This window comes from Bombina bombina, chromosome 8 (assembly GCF_027579735.1).
Source record: "Bombina bombina isolate aBomBom1 chromosome 8, aBomBom1.pri, whole genome shotgun sequence".
NCBI lineage: Eukaryota > Metazoa > Chordata > Amphibia > Anura > Bombinatoridae > Bombina > Bombina bombina.
Window position 1 is genome coordinate 292,619,559 of NC_069506.1, and position 18,469 is coordinate 292,638,027.

Below are 18,469 nucleotides of genomic sequence, written 5' to 3' on the forward strand. Positions count from 1 at the left end.
ATATATATAAAAATATATATATATACATATATATACACATATACATACATACATATATATACACATATACATACATACATATATATACACATATACATACATATATATATACATACATATATATATATACATATACATATATATATACATATACATACATACACACACACACACACATACATATATACACACAGCTCTGCTGTGGTGCTCTTTGCCTCCTCCTGCTGACCAGGAGGCGTAATCCCACAAGTAAGGATGAAATCCGTTTACTCATCCTGTCTTTAAAAAGAAAAGGAATTTAAGGCCGCCCAAGGAAAATTTACGGGCGGGGAGCTGTGGACTCTCCCCGTACAGAAGAAAAGAAAATTATCTGGTAAGCATAATTTAAGTTTTTCTTCTTAAAATAGGGAGAGCCCACAGCTGCATTAATTACTTTTGGGAAATCGATACCCAAGCTAGAGAGGACACTGAATGCAAACGGGTGGGAAGAAAAATGCGGCCCATTCTGAGGGCACCATAGCCCGCCATAACCCAGACTCCCGACAAAAAACTACTTCAACAGAAGTAGAAAAAAATGGGAAGAGGACAAAGTTACTGCCCATCAATTAGAACCATAAGGATCCCTGTTAGAGACCACTCATAATGCTGGACTCAACTGAGCACAAAAGCCTCTGAGGAGACAAAAGTCCCATTGTCTAGAAGCACACAAAAAAATAAACCCTCTCCATGATCAATGGCAAGGGGAACAACAAACAAACTCCCCACACCACATTCTCCCTATCTAAGAAGAAAGGAAGAAACAGATAAGAAAATCTAAAAGGACCTCCAGAACAATCCCCGAAAACTCAAGGACAAACAGAGGGAGCAGCCCCTAGCAAAACTCGAAATCGAGCGGACAACAAAGCTGCAAGAGGACAAAGCCCGGTAGAGAATACTCTACCGACGGAGGAGAGCAAAGAAAGGAAAAAATTGAGACCACCTCCTACATGGATCTAAAGGAACCAATGTAAAGCCCTAAACAGAACCGAAGTTCCATAAGGACAAAAAGGTAGAACATAACTACCTTACCACAGACAGCTGTCTAGCACATAGAAACTGAACACCCATAGGTCAGAAACCCTGGGAGCAGAACATAATAGAAACATCCGAGTATGCCACAAACAAAAGCCACAGGCTTCCATCGAATAGGCAGTCAGGCTAAACATCAAGCCATAATAACTAGCCAACCGAGAAGCTAGCAAACTTGTACCAGGACCTTCCTGGAAAGGAACAAGAGAAAACACCCTGACCAATAAACAAGAACCAGCTACCCGCTGAGGGAAGGTTCCATATCATCCAAACCAACTGCAAGGCCTCCCAACCTAAGGAAGGAGCACTCGGGATTCATGATACATGGTCAATGCCAAAACAGAGCAGTCAGATTCCCTGACCCCAACTCTGATCGAACTGTCCCTTCACAGAAGCGACTGGCAAGGTCCAAAAGGACAAGGAAGATTTAAAAAATCCCAGCATCGACAAGGCCTGGGGATCAGATAACGAATCTCCAGCCATGATTGCATAAGAAAAAGAAGTAGGAAAGAGGCACCAATACCCAGAGAGGCTAGCTCGGGTTCCAGGCTATTCCTCATTTCCCTTCAGAAACCCGAAGGGAAGGAACACTCATCAAAGAGGGACCCTCAACCCATTGAGCTCCTGGAGTCAGATAAGGAAACTACCTCAGGAGGAGCCAACTGGATAGGCGCAGTAAACCATATCCTCCCATATAGGAGGAAATCAAAGAAACCCAGGAAGATTCCAGTAGAGAAAACTGTCAGGAAAAACGTCCTCCATTTCTCCAAAGAGCGAAAGGAAATGCCCCCGTAGGAACAAGGAGATATCCACAGGACCGGGAAACCAAACCTGCTACAGGACGCCAGGTAGATCCAAAGCCCATGAAAATCTGGAACACAGATCAACCAAAATGCCAAGTCAAGGACTAGGTTAAAAACAGGACACCCGGAACCAGAAGCCTGATCAAAACCAAGAAACCTTGTGGTACAACCCCAAAGTTACACAAGCTGAAAATGAAATTGCACAAGAGTTGATGCAATCACTGCCATGCCCCCATGGGGTCTTGAATTCTGATCTCTCATGTTGAATCTCAGAGCCTGTCCACTTAGCTTCAAAGGGCTTCTAGGATAACACCCACAAAGTCAAGACAAAGGTAGGACCCAGAAGAGATCAGAACTCAAACCTTAGAGATTAGAGATTAATCCTTGTTTGGAAAAAAATATGACAGTCTCTAAAGATCCAGTCTGGATCAACACTCCAGAGCTCAAGGAAATGACGAATGAACGAACATCCTAAAAATCCTTTCTTTCATGTAATTAACAAGAGTCCATGAGCTAGTGACGTATGGGATATACATTCCTACCAGGAGGGGCAAAGTTTCCCAAACCTTAAAATGCCTATAAATACACCCCTCACCACACCCACAAATCAGTTTTACAAACTTTGCCTCCAAGGGAGGTGGTGAGATTACCGATCAATATTTTGGAACTCCGTGCAATTTTCAGAGCTCTTCAGTTTTGGCCTCTTCTGAAGAGAGAATCGTTCATTTGTTTTCAGACAGACAATGTCACAACTGTGGCATACATCAATCATCAAGGAGGGACTCACAGTCCTCTGGCTATGAAAGAAGTATCTCGAATTTTGGTTTGGGCGGAATCCAGCTCCTGTCTAATCTCTGCGGTTCATATCCCAGGTGTAGACAATTGGGAAGCGGATTATCTCAGTCGCCAAACGTTGCATCCGGGCGAATGGTCTCTTCACCCAGAGGTATTTCTTCAGGTTGTTCAAATGTGGGGGCTTCCAGAGATAGATCTGATGGCCTCTCATCTAAACAAGAAACTTCCCAGGTATCTGTCCAGATCCCGGGATCCTCAGGCGGAGGCAGTGGATGCATTATCACTTCCTTGGAAGTATCGTCCTGCCTATATCTTTCCGCCTCTAGTTCTTCTTCCAAGAGTAATCTCCAAGATTCTGAGGGAATGCTCGTTTGTTCTGCTAATAGCTCCGGCATGGCCTCACAGGTTTTGGTATGCGGATCTTGTCCGGATGGCATCTTGCCAACCATGGACTCTTCCGTTAAGACCAGACCTTCTGTCGCAAGGTCCTTTTTTCAATCCGGATCTGAAATCCTTAAATTTATAGGTATGGAGATTGAACGCTTGATTCTTAGTCAAAGAGGTTTCTCTGACTCTGTGATTGATACTATGTTACAGGCTCGTAAATCTGTATCTAGAGAGATATATTATAGAGTCTGGAAGACTTATATTTCTTGGTGTCTTACTCATCATTTTTCTTGGTTTTCTTTTAGAATTCCGAGAATATTACAATTTCTTCAGGATGGTTTAGATAAGGGTTTGTCCGCAAGTTCCTTGAAAGGACAAATCTCTGCTCTTTCTGTTCTTTTTCACAGAAAGATTGCTATTCTTCCTGATATTCATTGTTTTGTACAAGCTTTGGTTCGTATAAAACCTGTCATTAAGTCAATTTCTCCTCCATGGAGTTTGAATTTGGTTCTGGGAGCTCTTCAAGCTCCTCCGTTTGAACCTATGCATTCATTGGACATTAAATTGCTTTCTTGGAAAGTTTTGTTCCTTTTGGCCATCTCTTCTGCCAGAAGAGTTTCTGAATTATCTGCTCTTTCTTGTGAGTCTCCTTTTCTGATTTTTCATCAGGATAAGGCGGTGTTGCGAACTTCTTTTGAATTTTTACCTAAGGTTGTGAATTCCAACAACATTAGTAGAGAAATCGTGGTTCCTTCATTATGTCCTAATCCTAAGAATTCTAAGGAGAAATCGTTACATTCTTTGGATGTTGTTAGAGCTTTGAAATATTATGTTGAAGCTACTAAATCTTTCCGAAAGACTTCTAGTCTATTTGTCATCTTTTCTGGTTCTAGAAAAGGCCAGAAAGCTTCTGCCATTTCTTTGGCATCCTGGTTGAAATCTTTAATTCATCTTGCCTATGTTAAATCGGGTAAGACTCCGCCTCAGAGGATTACAGCTCATTCTACTAGGTCAGTTTCTACTTCCTGGGCGTTTAGGAATGAAGCTTCAGTTGATCAGATTTGCAAAGCAGCGACTTGGTCCTCTTTGCATACTTTTACTAAATTCTACCATTTTGATGTATTCTCTTCTTCTGAAGCAGTTTTTGGTAGAAAGGTACTTCAGGCAGTGGTTTCGGTTTGAATCTTCTGCTTATGTTTTTCATTAAACTTTATTTTGGGTGTGGATTATTTTCAGCAGGAATTGGCTGTCTTTATTTTATCCCTCCCTCTCTAGTGACTCTTGTGTGGAAAGATCCACATCTTGGGTATTCATTATCCCATACGTCACTAGCTCATGGACTCTTGTTAATTACATGAAAGAAAACATAATTTATGTAAGAACTTACCTGATAAATTCATTTCTTTCATATTAACAAGAGTCCATGAGGCCCACCCTTTTTTGTGGTGGTTATGATTTTTTTGTATAAAGCACAATTATTCCAATTCCTTATTTTATATGCTTCGCACTTTTTTTCTTATCACCCCACTTCTTGGCTATTCGTTAAACTGATTTGTGGGTGTGGTGAGGGGTGTATTTATAGGCATTTTAAGGTTTGGGAAACTTTGCCCCTCCTGGTAGGAATGTATATCCCATACGTCACTAGCTCATGGACTCTTGTTAATATGAAAGAAATGAATTTATCAGGTAAGTTCTTACATAAATTATGTTATTATGCGACGACAAAAGAGACTGCATAACAATCTGTAACATAAAACTCATAACTAAAGAGTTAAAAAGTACACTAACACCCATAAACTACCTATTAACCCCTAAACCGAGGCCCTCCTGCATCGCAAACACTATTTTAAAGTTTTTAACCCCTAATCTGCCGCTCCCGACCTTGCTGCCACTAAAAAATATTAACCCCTATTCCGCCGCTCCCCGACAGCCTCACCACTAAAGTTATTAACCCTTAAACCGCCGCCCTCCCGCATTGCAAACACTATTTAAATATTAACCCCAATCTGCCGTCCGCCCAACCCCGCCCACTATACTAAAGTTATTAAGCCCTACAACACCGCTACTATACTAAACCTATTAACCCCTAAACCGAAAGCCCCCCACATCAAAATAAACAAAACTAAATTAAACTATTTGCCCCTAAACATAACCCCCTAACTTTTTATTAACCCTTTCGTGACAGGGTTAAAGTGCCTACATCGGAACAACTGTTCCGATGTAGACAAATTGAAACTACGATCGCGAGATTTCAATTATTGGATCGCATCTGGGGGGCGACCCTACAATCCTAGGAACGCCCTCCAGACCGCAATTAAATCCTAGAAGCACAGAAGGCTTCAGGACAGCCGTTAGCTATGACGTTCTATTCCGTCATAACGGCTTTAAAGCCCAGTGTAATTATGACGGAATAGAACGGCATAACGGCATTAAAAGGTTAAAATTAGAATTTCCCTAGCTTAAATTAAAACTTACCTGTCAAATTAAAAAAAACTAAGTTTAAACTACCAATTAAAGTAACATAATAATTAAAATAAAATTAAACTAATTTTCAATTAAATTAAACTACACATTAAAAAAAGTCTAACGCTTCTCTAAAAATTACAAAGTATCTAAATACAAAAACAAAAAAAATACTAAGTTACAAAAAATAACAAACACTAAATTACGGAAAATAAAACGAAATTATCCAAAATAAAAAAAGAATTACACCTAATCTAATAGCCGTACCAAAATAAAAAAAGCCCACCCAAAATAAAAAAAAAACCCCATAGCCTACAAATAAACAACCAATGGCCCCTAAAAGGGAATTTTGTGGGGCATTTCCCCAAAGATATCAGCTCTTTTACCTGTAAAAAACCCACCACAAAGACCCCCCAACAGTAAAACCCACCACCCAACCAACCCCCCAAAATAAAAAACCCAATTCTAAAAAACCTAAAGATACCCATTGCCCTGAAAAGGGAAATTAAGCTCTTTTACTGCCCAGACCCTAAACTAAAAAAAAAACAAAACAAAACCCAAAAAACCTTAAAAAAGTCCAACACTAACCCCCTGACGATCCACTTCATCCCGGAGTTGAAGTCCTGATCCAGGCGGCGAGAAGTCTTCCTCCAGACGGCCTCTTCAATCTTCATCCAGGCGGCATCTTCTATCTTGATCCCGGAGGCGTGGAGCGGGTCCATCCTGAAGACATCCAACGCTGAGCATCCTCTTCATAAGTTCGCCGCCATACACTGAATCTTTAATGCAAGGGACGCGATTCAAGATGGCGTACCTTGCATTCCTATTGGCTGAAAAATTTGAATCAGCCAACAGGAATTAGGGCTGCTAAAATCCTATTGGCTATTCAAATCAGCCAACAGGGTTTTAGCAGCCCTAATTCCTATTGGCCAATTAAACATTTTTAGCCAATAGGAATGCAAGGGACGCCATCTTGAATCGCGTCTCTTGAATTGAAGATTCAGTGTACGGCCGCGACAGTATAAATAGGATGCTCCGCGTTGGATGTCTTCAGGATGGACCCGCTCCACGCCTCCGGGATCAAGATAGAAGATGCAGCCTGGCTGAAGATTGAAGAGGCCGTCTGGATGAAGTCTTTTCGCTGTCTGGATCAGGACTTCAACTCCGGGATGAAGATCGTTCAAGCGGGACTTCAAAAACTAAGTGGATCGTCAGGGGGTTATAGTATTTGGCTTTTTAAAGGTTTTTTTTTACTTTAGGGTCTGGGCAGTAAAAGAGCTAAATGCCTTTTTCAGGGCAATGGGTAGCTTAGGTTTTTTTTAGATAGTTTTTTTTTATTTTGTGGGTTGGGGGTTTGTAATGTTAGTGGGTCTTTGTAATTTTTTTTTTCACTAAAAGAGCTAGCTTTAGGGCAATGCCCTACAAAAGGCCCTTTTAAAGGGTCATTGGTAGTTTATTCTAGATTAGGTTTTTTATTTTGGGTGGTTTATGTTTTTATGGGTATTAGAATAGGAATATTTTTTTTATTTTTGAAAATTTGCTATTTTGTGTAATGTATATTTTTAGGGGGTGTTTTTTTTTTTTTTTTTTTAGCAAAAGAGCTGTTTAACTTAGGTCAATACCCTACAAAAGGCCCTTTTAAGGGTGGGGGTTTGTATAGTGTTAGGGGGTGTTTGTATTTTTTTGGGGGGAGCAAAAGAGCTGTTTATCTCAAGGCAATGCCCTACAAAAGGCCCTTGGTAGTTTATTCTAGATTAGGCTTTTTTATTTTGGGTTTTTTTTTTTTTTTAAAGGGTATTAGAATAGGAATAATCTTTATTTTTTTTTTGTAATAGTTTTTTTTATTTTTTGTAATGGTAGGTTTTAGTGTAAGGCAGGTTAGATTTTATTTCACAAGTTTGTATTTATTTTAGCTAGGTAGTTAGTAAATAGTTAATAACTATTTACTAACTAGTCTACCTAGTTAAAATAAATACAAACTTACCTGTGAAATAAAAATAAAACCTTAGCTAGCTACAATGTAACTATTAGTTATATTGTAGCTAGCTTAGGTTTTATTACACAGGCATTTATTTAGCTTAAAATAAGAATTATTTAGTTAATAATTGTAAATTTAAATCTAATTTCATTATGTTAAAGTTAGGGGGTGTTAGGGTTAGGTGTTAATATAGTTTAATTTAGGTTGTTGCGATGTGGGGGGCTGGCGGTTTAGGGGTTAATAGGTTTATTTAGTGGTAGTGATGTGGAAAGCCAGAGGTTTAGGGGTTAATAACTTTAGTTGCAGCAATGTTGGGGTGCGGTGGAATAGGGGTTAACTTTAGTATAGTGGCGGCGATATCGGGAGCGGCAGATTAGGGGTTAATAACTGTAGGCAGGCGTCGGCGATGTCAGGGGCAGCAGATTAGGTGTGTTTAGACTCAGGGTTTAGGTTTAAACTGTATTTTCTTTTTCCCCCATAGACATCAATGGGGCTGCGTTACGGAGCTTTTGTTTCAGAGATCGCAGGTGTTAGACCTTTTTTTTGCCAGGTCTACCCATTGATATCTATGGGGAAAGCGTGCACGAGTACGTCAAAACAGCGCTTGTTTTTGGTGCGGTATGGAGCTCAAAATTTCCATATCGCCCGCACAAGCCGGGTTTTTTTAAACTTGTAATGGCAGCGCTATAGGGGGTTAAATAACGCAAATTTTGTTGCGTTCTTTACTTTCCCTATAGCGCTCAAAACTCGTAATCTAGGTGTAAGCTAGCTATGCAGGGATAAGACACTTAGGATTGAGTATGAACCAAACATCGGACGCCCCACCAAGATGAATAAACTAGGACCAGCCTGACATCTAGGATAGAAGGGCCTCCTATTGCTTGTAGAAACAAGAAAACAACTTTTTAACAAGAAGTAAGCAAACTTAGTACCCAAACGGGACCAGCCTGTTATCAAGGATACAACGTGTCTGATATAAACCTCAAAGGAACAGAATAAACCAGTACCCAACCAGGACCAGCCTGATGTCCATGGTACAACAGAACTGTTCAAAGGCCAACTGAAAGTTCTAAACCCTAGCAGGGCTAGACTAAACCAGACAAACAAGCTCTGAGGCTTAAAACTTTGTCTCTTAAATATATATATATATATATATATTTTTTTTTAACTTCTGCAGGAAGTAACATCTATCGCGACCATAAAATCGCTAGTACCAAAATTCAGAAAAGAAAAAGGTTTTCCTAAAAGGAAAAATCAATCACAGTCTCGAGCTCTGGAAATAAAAGAAATCAAATTCTAACTGGATCAAAAGAAAGTAGGCAACACCCGTAGCTGAATGCCCAAAGGAATGGAAATACTAATAGGGCCAGCCTGTTAGAGACCCAATTCCTCAAAAGCTCAAAACTGGGATTAGATACACAACAAGAGACGACCAGGAGTAGAAAACCTACACTCGTCTAGCGCTGTTCACCATCTGATTCAGAAGACTGAGGATCCATTGACAAATCCGAACTGGGATCCTCCAACACATGCCTCAGCAGTACACGCAGGCGCGCCATTCTGAATCTAAAGGCGAAACTCACCTCCGGCGGGGCATCTGAAGACCCCGACCCTGAAGGCTGTACCCCTGAAGCCTCAGAGGGAACTGCTTCCCCAGAGGAAATATCCAATGTATTCGAGCTCTCACCCGATGCACCCAGGGTAAGAGGACACGGATGAGCTCTTCGCTTGCAATCAGGAAGATCTAATTGCGCCAACGCCAAATATATACCTCTGGTAGAAATAAACCTCCTTCCGGAGAAGGGGTAATGGTATATGGGACAACTGCCTGTGTAGGAACAGAAGATACTAGGGAACGCACCTCACGGGACATAGAATCCTCAGCGGTCTTTAACCTCTCCCCTATTACGGCATACGGAACATAATTGATTGGGCTGGAATACCCTGGTCTCCTCACAATCTATGCAAGTAACAGAATATGATTCGGAATTCCTTCTCCGAAAAATAAGAACCCTCCATAACTTGACTGATTAAATTATGGGTGAAAATAACTGGCACCTTACACCTCCAATGGCTGGGGCACTTACCACCTCCTATGACCCAGACAAGTAGAGAAACCGGCCTTCTACACCGACACTTGGTCAGGATTACGGAAATGGAGAATGAAACCGTGACCACGCCTGGTCACGAGGTGCAACATGCAGGTCAAAGGAAAAGTGCGCCAGTCCACAAGAACTGCGCAACTCTTTGTACATTCTGTAAATGAGCCCCAACATCACTACACATAAGCAGACAGAATCACATAAACATGATTAAAGTCCCCACTGTTCAATAACCCCCTTCAGGAGATATTAACCCTTGATTCCATAAAGATAAAGGAGTACCACTGAGACCCTGTCTTCTATTATTACACTATATTCCCACAATGAAAAGGAAAATTAAACAATCTTACCGGAATCTATGCCGTGGAACAGTAACACGGTCCTTCAAGTTTGACAGATAGTAGCGTTGCTTTTGACATGGACTTGAGTGAAGAAAGCAGGCAGCGAAACTCGTAAACGCTGATTGCTTATGGAGCTGTTAATATGAGTTGGGGTGGTTTCGCAGAAAGACTCTCCCTGCATCTCCATGCTCTCACTGAGAGGCTGACAGGACTACTTAAAACTCCAGTCCCATTTCGAGGAGTACTACCATCCATAAGAGACTACTCTGTAATCATCTGACACTTCTTTGCCAACCTCCTGTGACGAAAGGGATGAGGGAAGTGGGGGAGGTATATAAGACTTTGGCTGGGGTGTCTTTGCCCCCTCCTGGTGGCCAGGTTCTGTATTTCCAAAAAGTAATGATTGCAGCTGTGGACTCTCCCCGTTTTAAGAAGAAAATTATCTTGACACATACACTAAATAAAAAGTATTCCTTACCAGCTACACATATATCAAAGTAATCTTCAAATTCACGGCGAATATGTTTCACAAGATCAACAGCGAAATTAAAACCTTCTGCTTCTTCTTCCCACTCCTCACCAACTGGATCTAAAAGAATTACATCAAGTGACAGAGGGAAAATTACTAAGACATCAAAACACTTTTATAAAGTTATCAGGAAAAGCCTTTTTAAAACATACTTTTTAACCCCTTAACGACACGCGTTGCACAGGGTACGTCTTGCACAAACTGGTCTTTAAAGACCAGCGACGTACCCTGTACGATGTTGGGGTTGAAAGCGGCTCAGCCGCTTTCCGGTTATTGTAGTGATGCCTCAATATCGAGGCATCACTGCAATAAAATTTTTCCCCATCCGATGTAGAGAGAGCCACTCTGTGGCCCTCTCTGCACCGGACATTGATGCCGCGATCGTTGGTGGGTGGGAGCAGATGTGGGAGGCAGGTGGGCGGCGATCGATTGCTTACCGGTGGGCGGGATCGTGGGCGGGATTGCTGGGGGGCGCGCACGGATGCGTGCGGGTGGGAACTGTTACACTATGGAACAGTGTGGTTGTATTTAGAGGTAGAGAGGGGGAATAAATATGTTAATCGAAGTGATCTGGGAGGGGGTGGGGGTTTAGTCTTGGGGGGGAAAGCTACACTACAGAAAAGTGGGGAAAATATAAAAAATATACATTTTTTTTTGTAAACTGCGTACTGGCAGACAGCTGCCAGTACCCAAGATAGCTCCCAATAATGTAGAGGGGGAGGGTTAGAGAGCTGTTTGGGGGGGGGGGGGGGATCAGGGAGGTTTGGGGCTAAGAGGGATCCTACACAGCAGCATATGTAAATATGCTCAAAAAAAAAAAAAAAAAAAAAAAAAAAAAGATACCTTTTATTTTAGTACTGGCAGACTTTCTGCCAGTACTTAAGATGGCAGGGACAATTATGGGGTGGGGGAGGGAAGAGAGCTGTTTGGGAGGGATCAGGGGTTCTGATGTGTAAGGTGGGAGGCTGATCTCTACACTAAAGCTAAAATGAACCCTGCAAGCTCCCTACAAGATCCCTAATTAACCCCTTCACTGCTAGACATAATACACGTGTGATGCGCAGCAGCATTTAGCGGCATTCTAATTACCAGAAAGCAACGCCAAAGCCATATATGTCTGCTATTTCTGAACAAAGGGGATACCAGAGAAGCATTTACAACCATTTGTGCCATAATTGCACAAGCTGATTGTAAATAATTTCAGTGAGAAACCTAAAATTGCGAAAAAAAATTACGTTTTTTTTTAAATTTGATCGCATTTGGCGGTGAAATGGTGGCATTAAATATACCAAAATGGGCCTAGATCAATACTTTGGGTTGTCTACTACACTACACTAAAGCTAAAATTACCTCTACAAGCTCCCTACATGCTCCCTAATTAACCCCTTCACTGCTGGGCATAAAACATGTGTGGTGCGCAGTGGCATTTAGCAGCCTTCTAATTACCAAAAAGCAACGCCAAAGCCATATAAGTCTGCTATTTCTGAACAAAGGGGATCCCAGAGAAGCATTTACAAACATTTATGCCATAATTGCACAAGTTGTTTGTAAATAATTTCTGTGAGAAACCTAAAGTTTGTGAAAAAATTTGTGAAAAATTGAAAAAATATTTTTATTTGATCCCATTTGGCGGTGAAATGGGGGCATGAAATATACCAAAATGGGCCTAGATCAATACTTTGGGATGTCTTCTAAAATATATATATATATATACACGTCAAGGGATATTTAGGTATTCCTGACAGATATCAGGGTTCCAATGTAACTAGCGCTCATTTTGAAAAAAAAGTGGTTTTGAAATAGCAAAGTGCTACTTGTATTTATTGCCCTATAACTTGCAAATAAAGCAAAGAACATGTTAACATTGGGTATTTCTAAACTCAGGACAAATTTTAGAAACTATTTAGCATGGTTGTTTTTTGTGGTTGTAGATGTGTAAGATTTTGGGGGTCAAAGTTAGAAAAAGTGTGTTTTTTTCCATTTTTTCCTCATATTTTATAATATTTTTAATAGTAAATTATAAGATATGATGAAAATAATGGTATCTTTAGAAAGTCCATTTAGAGGCGAGAAAAACGATATATAATATGTGTGGGTACAGTAAATGAGTAAAAGGAAAATTACAGCTAAACACAAACACCGCAGAAATGTAAAAATAGCCCTGGTAAGCAAAACTAAACATTTTTTTTTAAAAAAAAACTTCATGGGCTATATAAATAGATTATCTACAAAACATTTATGCAAAGAAAAAATGTGTATAATGTCCGTTTAAGGGAAAGAAATTGAAAAATGGCCTTGGTCCTTAAGGGGTTAAGCAAAAATGTTTCTAGTAAAAGTACAATGTGAATATATCAATACACATTATTACCTGTATATACAGCAGGCACAAACTGCACAGAATATGGCTGCAGGACACATTTACTGTCTGCGCTTGCCATGACAAATCATTACCTGTACATAGAGCCGGCAGAATATAGCTGTAGGACACATTTACTGTCTGCGCTTGCTCAGTATGCTGGTTATAACATGACAAATCATTACCTGTATACAGAGCCTGAACAAACTCAAGTGCACATGACCTACACACATATTCTGGCCTGGTGTGCAGTAAAATCTATGGCTAAACTGTAATTTAATAAGCAAAAATGCTTCTAGTAAAAACTAATTTCAAAATAATTTCTTATTGAAATACTGTGATGTGCATTTAATATTAATATAGACTGTCATGTCCTTACAATGAATCACTTAAAGGGACAGTCTTGTCAAAATTAAACTTTCACGATTCAGATAGAGCAGCAATTTTAAGCAACTTTCTAATTTACTCCAATTGCCAATTTTTCTTTGTTCTCTTGGTATCTTTATTTTAAAAAAAAGCTTTTGGAGCTGGCACATTTTTGATTCAGCACATGGGTAGCGCTTGTCTAAATGAAGCCATCCAATCAGCAAGAGCAACCCAGGTGCTAAACCAAAAATGGGCCGGGTCCTAATCTTAAATTCCAGCCTTCTTCCGCATTCAGATTCTAATGAATGATTCAAATGCACACGTCTACTTTTGTAATTAAAACTCCATAGAAGGTGAAAACTGAAATGTGCATGGGTGTATTTTAATTTTATAAAGTGCAATATACTTATATTAGCAAAAATGTGTCTAGTAAACGTTATTACTGTTTACAGCAGCATACGCACCTATGCCGTGAGGGCCTGTGCGCCAGTGTATTCAGCAGCATACGCACCTATGCCATGAGGGCCTGTGCGCCAGTGTCTTCAGCAGCATACGCACCTATGCCGTGAGGGCCTGTGCGCCAGTGTATTCAGCAGCATACGCACCTATGCCGTGAGGGCCTGTGCGCCAGTGTATTCAGCAGCATACGCACCTATGCCGTGAGGGCCTGTGCGCCAGTGTATTCAGCAGCATACGCACCTATGCCGTGAGGGCCTGTGCGCCAGTGTCTTCAGCAGCATACGCACCTATGCCGTGAGGGCCTGTGCGCCAGTGTCTTCAGCAGCATACGCACCTATGCCGTGAGGGCCTGTGCGCCAGTGTCTTCAGCAGCATACGCACCTATGCCGTGAGGGCCTGTGCGCCAGTGTCTTCAGCAGCATACGCACCTATGCCGTGAGGGCCTGTGCGCCAGTGTCTTCAGCAGCATACGCACCTATGCCGTGAGGGCCTGTGCGCCAGTGTCTTCAGCAGCATACGCACCTATGCCGTGAGGGCCTGTGCGCCAGTGTCTTCAGCAGCATACGCACCTATGCCGTGAGGGCCTGTGCGCCAGTGTCTTCAGCAGCATACGCACCTATGCCGTGAGGGCCTGTGCGCCAGTGTCTTCAGCAGCATACGCACCTATGCCGTGAGGGCCTGTGCGCCAGTGTCTTCAGCAGCATAAGCACCTATGCCGTGAGGGCCTGTGCGCCAGTGTATTCAGCAGCATACGCACCTATGCCGTGAGGGCCTGTGCGCCACTGTATTCAGCAGCATACGCACCTATGCCGTGAGGGCCTGTGCGCCACTGTATTCAGCAGCATACGCACCTATGCCGTGAGGGCCTGTGCGCCAGTGTATTCAGCAGCATACGCACCTATGCCGTGAGGGCCTGTGCGCCACTGTATTCAGCAGCATACGCACCTATGCCGTGAGGGCCTGTGCGCCGGTGTATTCAGCAGCATACGCACCTATGCCGTGAGGGCCTGTGCGCCAGTGTATTCAGCAGCATACGCACCTATGCCGTGAGGGCCTGTGCGCCAGTGTCTTCAGCAGCATACGCACCTATGCCGTGAGGGCCTGTGCGCCAGTGTATTTAGCAGCATACGCACCTATGCCGTGAGGGCCTGTGCGCCGGTGTATTCAGCAGCATACGCACCTATGCCGTGAGGGCCTGTGCGCCAGTGTATTCAGCAGCATACGCACCTATGCTGTGAGGGCCTGTGCGCCAGTGTCTTCAGCAGCATACGCACCTATGCCCTGAGGGCCTGTGCGCCAGTGTCTTCAGCAGCATACGCACCTATGCCGTGAGGGCCTGTGCGCCAGTGTATTCAGCAGCATACGCACCTATGCCTTGAGGGCCTGTGCGCCAGTATATTCAGCAGCATACGCACATATGCCGTGAGGACCTGTGCACTAAACCTTTTCAGATAGTCTGCAGCAGGTTGCATGATACAAATTAACTCTTTACAGACACAATGCAGACAGCGCTATAATACTGGTGCAAAGCCCTCACAGCATTTTTGCTAATGAAAGTAGATTGCAGAAATACTTCTATTTAAAATTAAAATGCACCTGTGCACATTTCAATACTGACTCTCTTTGAACAAGGTTTAGACAGGTCTGATAATTACAATATGATTAGCAGGAAAGACGTGCTGTTAGTACCTCCCCTGAGGGCCATAATGTTCTTCAGTCCCAGGTGCTTTGCTTTCTGAAGGTGCTTTGTGATTCCTGCCTTTGTCTGGTTGCAGCAGGTCATGTGCAACACGGTCTCCAGGCCGCAGAAATTGACGGCTGTGTTGGCAATAATCATAGAAGAGGTTTCTTTATCCGAGCCAGGGTCCCCGGCTGGGTGCCAGGTCACATCAATGAAGAGGGGCCCTCCTGAGCCCATGCGGTCAAACCTACAAGTTAAAAGGGACATTAAACAGGTTGAGATTGTAATGATAAAATGCTTAATTATGTGCAGTGAACTTTGCAATATACTTTTATTTATTTTGTCACATTTTCCTGTAATTTAAAGGGACATACAATTGCAAAAATATATATATTTTTTTAAATGTTATTTGCAAGCAATAGCAAAACAATAACGTTCTCTAACTATGTGTTTAACTCCAGAAAAGGGATTAAACACATGAATACAGTCATCTCTAGAGCAGCAATGCAGTACTGGGAGCTAGCTGAACACATATGGTGAGCCAATGACAAGCAGTATGTGCGCATAGCTACCAATCACCAGCTAGCTCCCAGTGCATTTCTGCTGAACATATGTACATATGCTAATAAACAAAGGGTACCAAAAGGACAAAGTAAATTTGATAACAGAAGTGTTTTAAAAAAATAAATTAAAAAAAATCACAAGCTCAACTAAAAAAACATGTAAGTTTCATTTTGACTTTCAAAGTCCCTTTGACTTTCAAAAGGTTTGTTTTTCTCCATTCCACTTAGAAGAGAAAGATAAGGGGGAAATCTAGGTTCATTGCTTTACAGAAACTGACAGTCAGGGACAGATATTGAACATGTAATAAAAGAACAAGGCTGTGTGGAAACCCGGTGAGTTACTTTAATTCACACAGCCTTGTTTGTGCAGTCTTATTGCCCGTTTCATGTTCACACAGCCTTGTTTGTGCAGTCTTATTGCCTGTTTCATGTTCACACAGCCTTGTTTGTGCAGTCTTATTGCCTGTTTCATGTTCACACAGCCTTGTTTGTGCAGTCTTATTGCCTGTTTCATGTTCACACAGCCTTGTTTGTGCAGTCTTATTGCCCGTTTCATGTTCACACAGCCTTGTTTGTGCAGTCTTATTGCCCGTTTCATGTTCACACAGCCTTGTTTGTGCAGTCTTATTGCCCGTTTCATGTTCACACAGCCTTGTTTGTGCAGTCTTATTGCCCGTTTCATGTTCACACAGCCTTGTTTGTGCAGTCTTATTGTCCATTTCATGTTCACACAGCCTTGTTTGTGCAGTCTTATTGCCTGTTTCATGTTCACACAGCCTTGTTTGTGCAGTCTTATTGCCCATTTCATGTTCACACAGCCTTGTTTGTGCAGTCTTATTGCCCGTTTCATGTTCACACAGCCTTGTTTGTGCAGTCTTATTGCCCGTTTCATGTTCACACAGCCTTGTTTGTGCAGTCTTATTGCCTGTTTCATGTTCACACAGCCTTGTTTGTGCAGTCTTATTGCCTGTTTCATGTTCACACAGCCTTGTTTGTGCAGTCTTATTGCCCATTTCATGTTCACACAGCCTTGTTTGTGCAGTCTTATTGTCCATTTCATGTTCACACAGCCTTGTTTGTGCAGTCTTATTGTCAGTTTCATGTTCACACAGCCTTGTTTGTGCAGTCTTATTGCCCATTTCATGTTCACACAGCCTTGTTTGTGCAGTCTTATTGTCAGTTTCATGTTCACACAGCCTTGTTTGTGCAGTCTTATTGCACATTTTCATTGCCTATTTAATGACCGTCCCTAATTGTCCTTAGCAGAAGGGATAGATAAGGGGGAAGAGAGAGAGCGGAGCCGCTGCAAGTCACTTCCGCTGAGGACCGGGGGGTGAATGGGCTAGACCAAAACTGAAAGGAGGGGAATTGGAGTGGAGCCAACCAAGTAGCGGCGGACGACCGCAAAAGACTCAGCAAAAGAAAAAAAATGGAAGGCTGCTGAGCAAACAGGTAGAAAAAAAGACTTTTATTCAATTAAAATAGAGAAAAACACAAAAATAACAAGGAGGGTAGTTAGCCATCTAACATGTTTCGCGCTGGTGTGCGCTTACTCATAGATGCTAAGTGCAAGTAATGGAAGCTAATGCATTTAAATGGGCAGCAACCAATAGGAGATTGATCTTTAAATTCTGTAATTTGATCAGTTTCACACATGAATTTTCTCCTAATTAATTTAAAATTCAGCCCCATTAAATTGCATTAGGTTGTGTATTTAAAAACAAAAAAAGACATATTACTTGTGAAAGTATAGCAATACTTGGCTTATTAGAAAATTGCATCATTAGTTACATCAAAAAATTGTTGTAATTATTCCTAATTACTTAGAAAACAGATTATATGAAAGAAAGAAAATTGACAAAAAATAATGAACAAGCAGAAAATGAGAAAAATATAATAAAATAAAAACATAATTTATGCTTACCTGATAAATTCCTTTCTTCTGTTGTGTGATCAGTCCACGGGTCATCATTACTTCTGGGATATAACTCCTCCCCAACAGGAAATGCAAGAGGATTCACCCAGCAGAGCTGATATAGCTCCTCCCCTCTACGTCAGTCCCAGTCATTCGACCAAGAATCAACGAGAAAGGAGTAACCAAGGGTGAAGTGGTGACTGGAGTATAATTTAAAAGATATTTACCTGCCTTAAAAACAGGGCGGGCCGTGGACTGATCACACAACAGAAGAAAGGAATTTATCAGGTAAGCATAAATTATGTTTTCTTCTGTTATGTGTGATCAGTCCACGGGTCATCATTACTTCTGGGATACCAATACCAAAGCAAAAGTACACGGATGACGGGAGGGATAGGCAGGCTCATTATACAGAAGGAACCACTGCCTGAAGAACCTTTCTCCCAAAAATAGCCTCCGAAGAAGCAAAAGTGTCAAATTTGTAAAATTTGGAAAAAGTATGAAGCGAAGACCAAGTTGCAGCCTTGCAAATCTGTTCAACAGAGGCCTCATTCTTAAAGGCCCAAGTGGAAGCCACAGCTCTAGTGGAATGAGCTGTAATTCTTTCAGGAGGCTGCTGTCCAGCAGTCTCATAGGCTAAACGTATTATGCTACGAAGCCAAA

The 18,469-nt window shown here is 41.8% G+C and overlaps 1 protein-coding gene across 1 annotated transcript in view; it reads right to left on the bottom strand.

Moving 5' to 3' along the window:
- Positions 1-18,469, bottom strand: part of MTHFR (methylenetetrahydrofolate reductase) — a 109,480-nt gene that overhangs the window by 66,760 nt on the left and 24,251 nt on the right. The window contains exons 3-4 of the mRNA XM_053691465.1: positions 15,337-15,575; positions 10,416-10,526 (exon numbers count right to left, since the gene is read on the bottom strand). Coding sequence (XP_053547440.1) covers positions 10,416-10,526; positions 15,337-15,575 — 350 coding nt within the window. The remainder of the gene's footprint in view (positions 1-10,415; positions 10,527-15,336; positions 15,576-18,469) is intronic.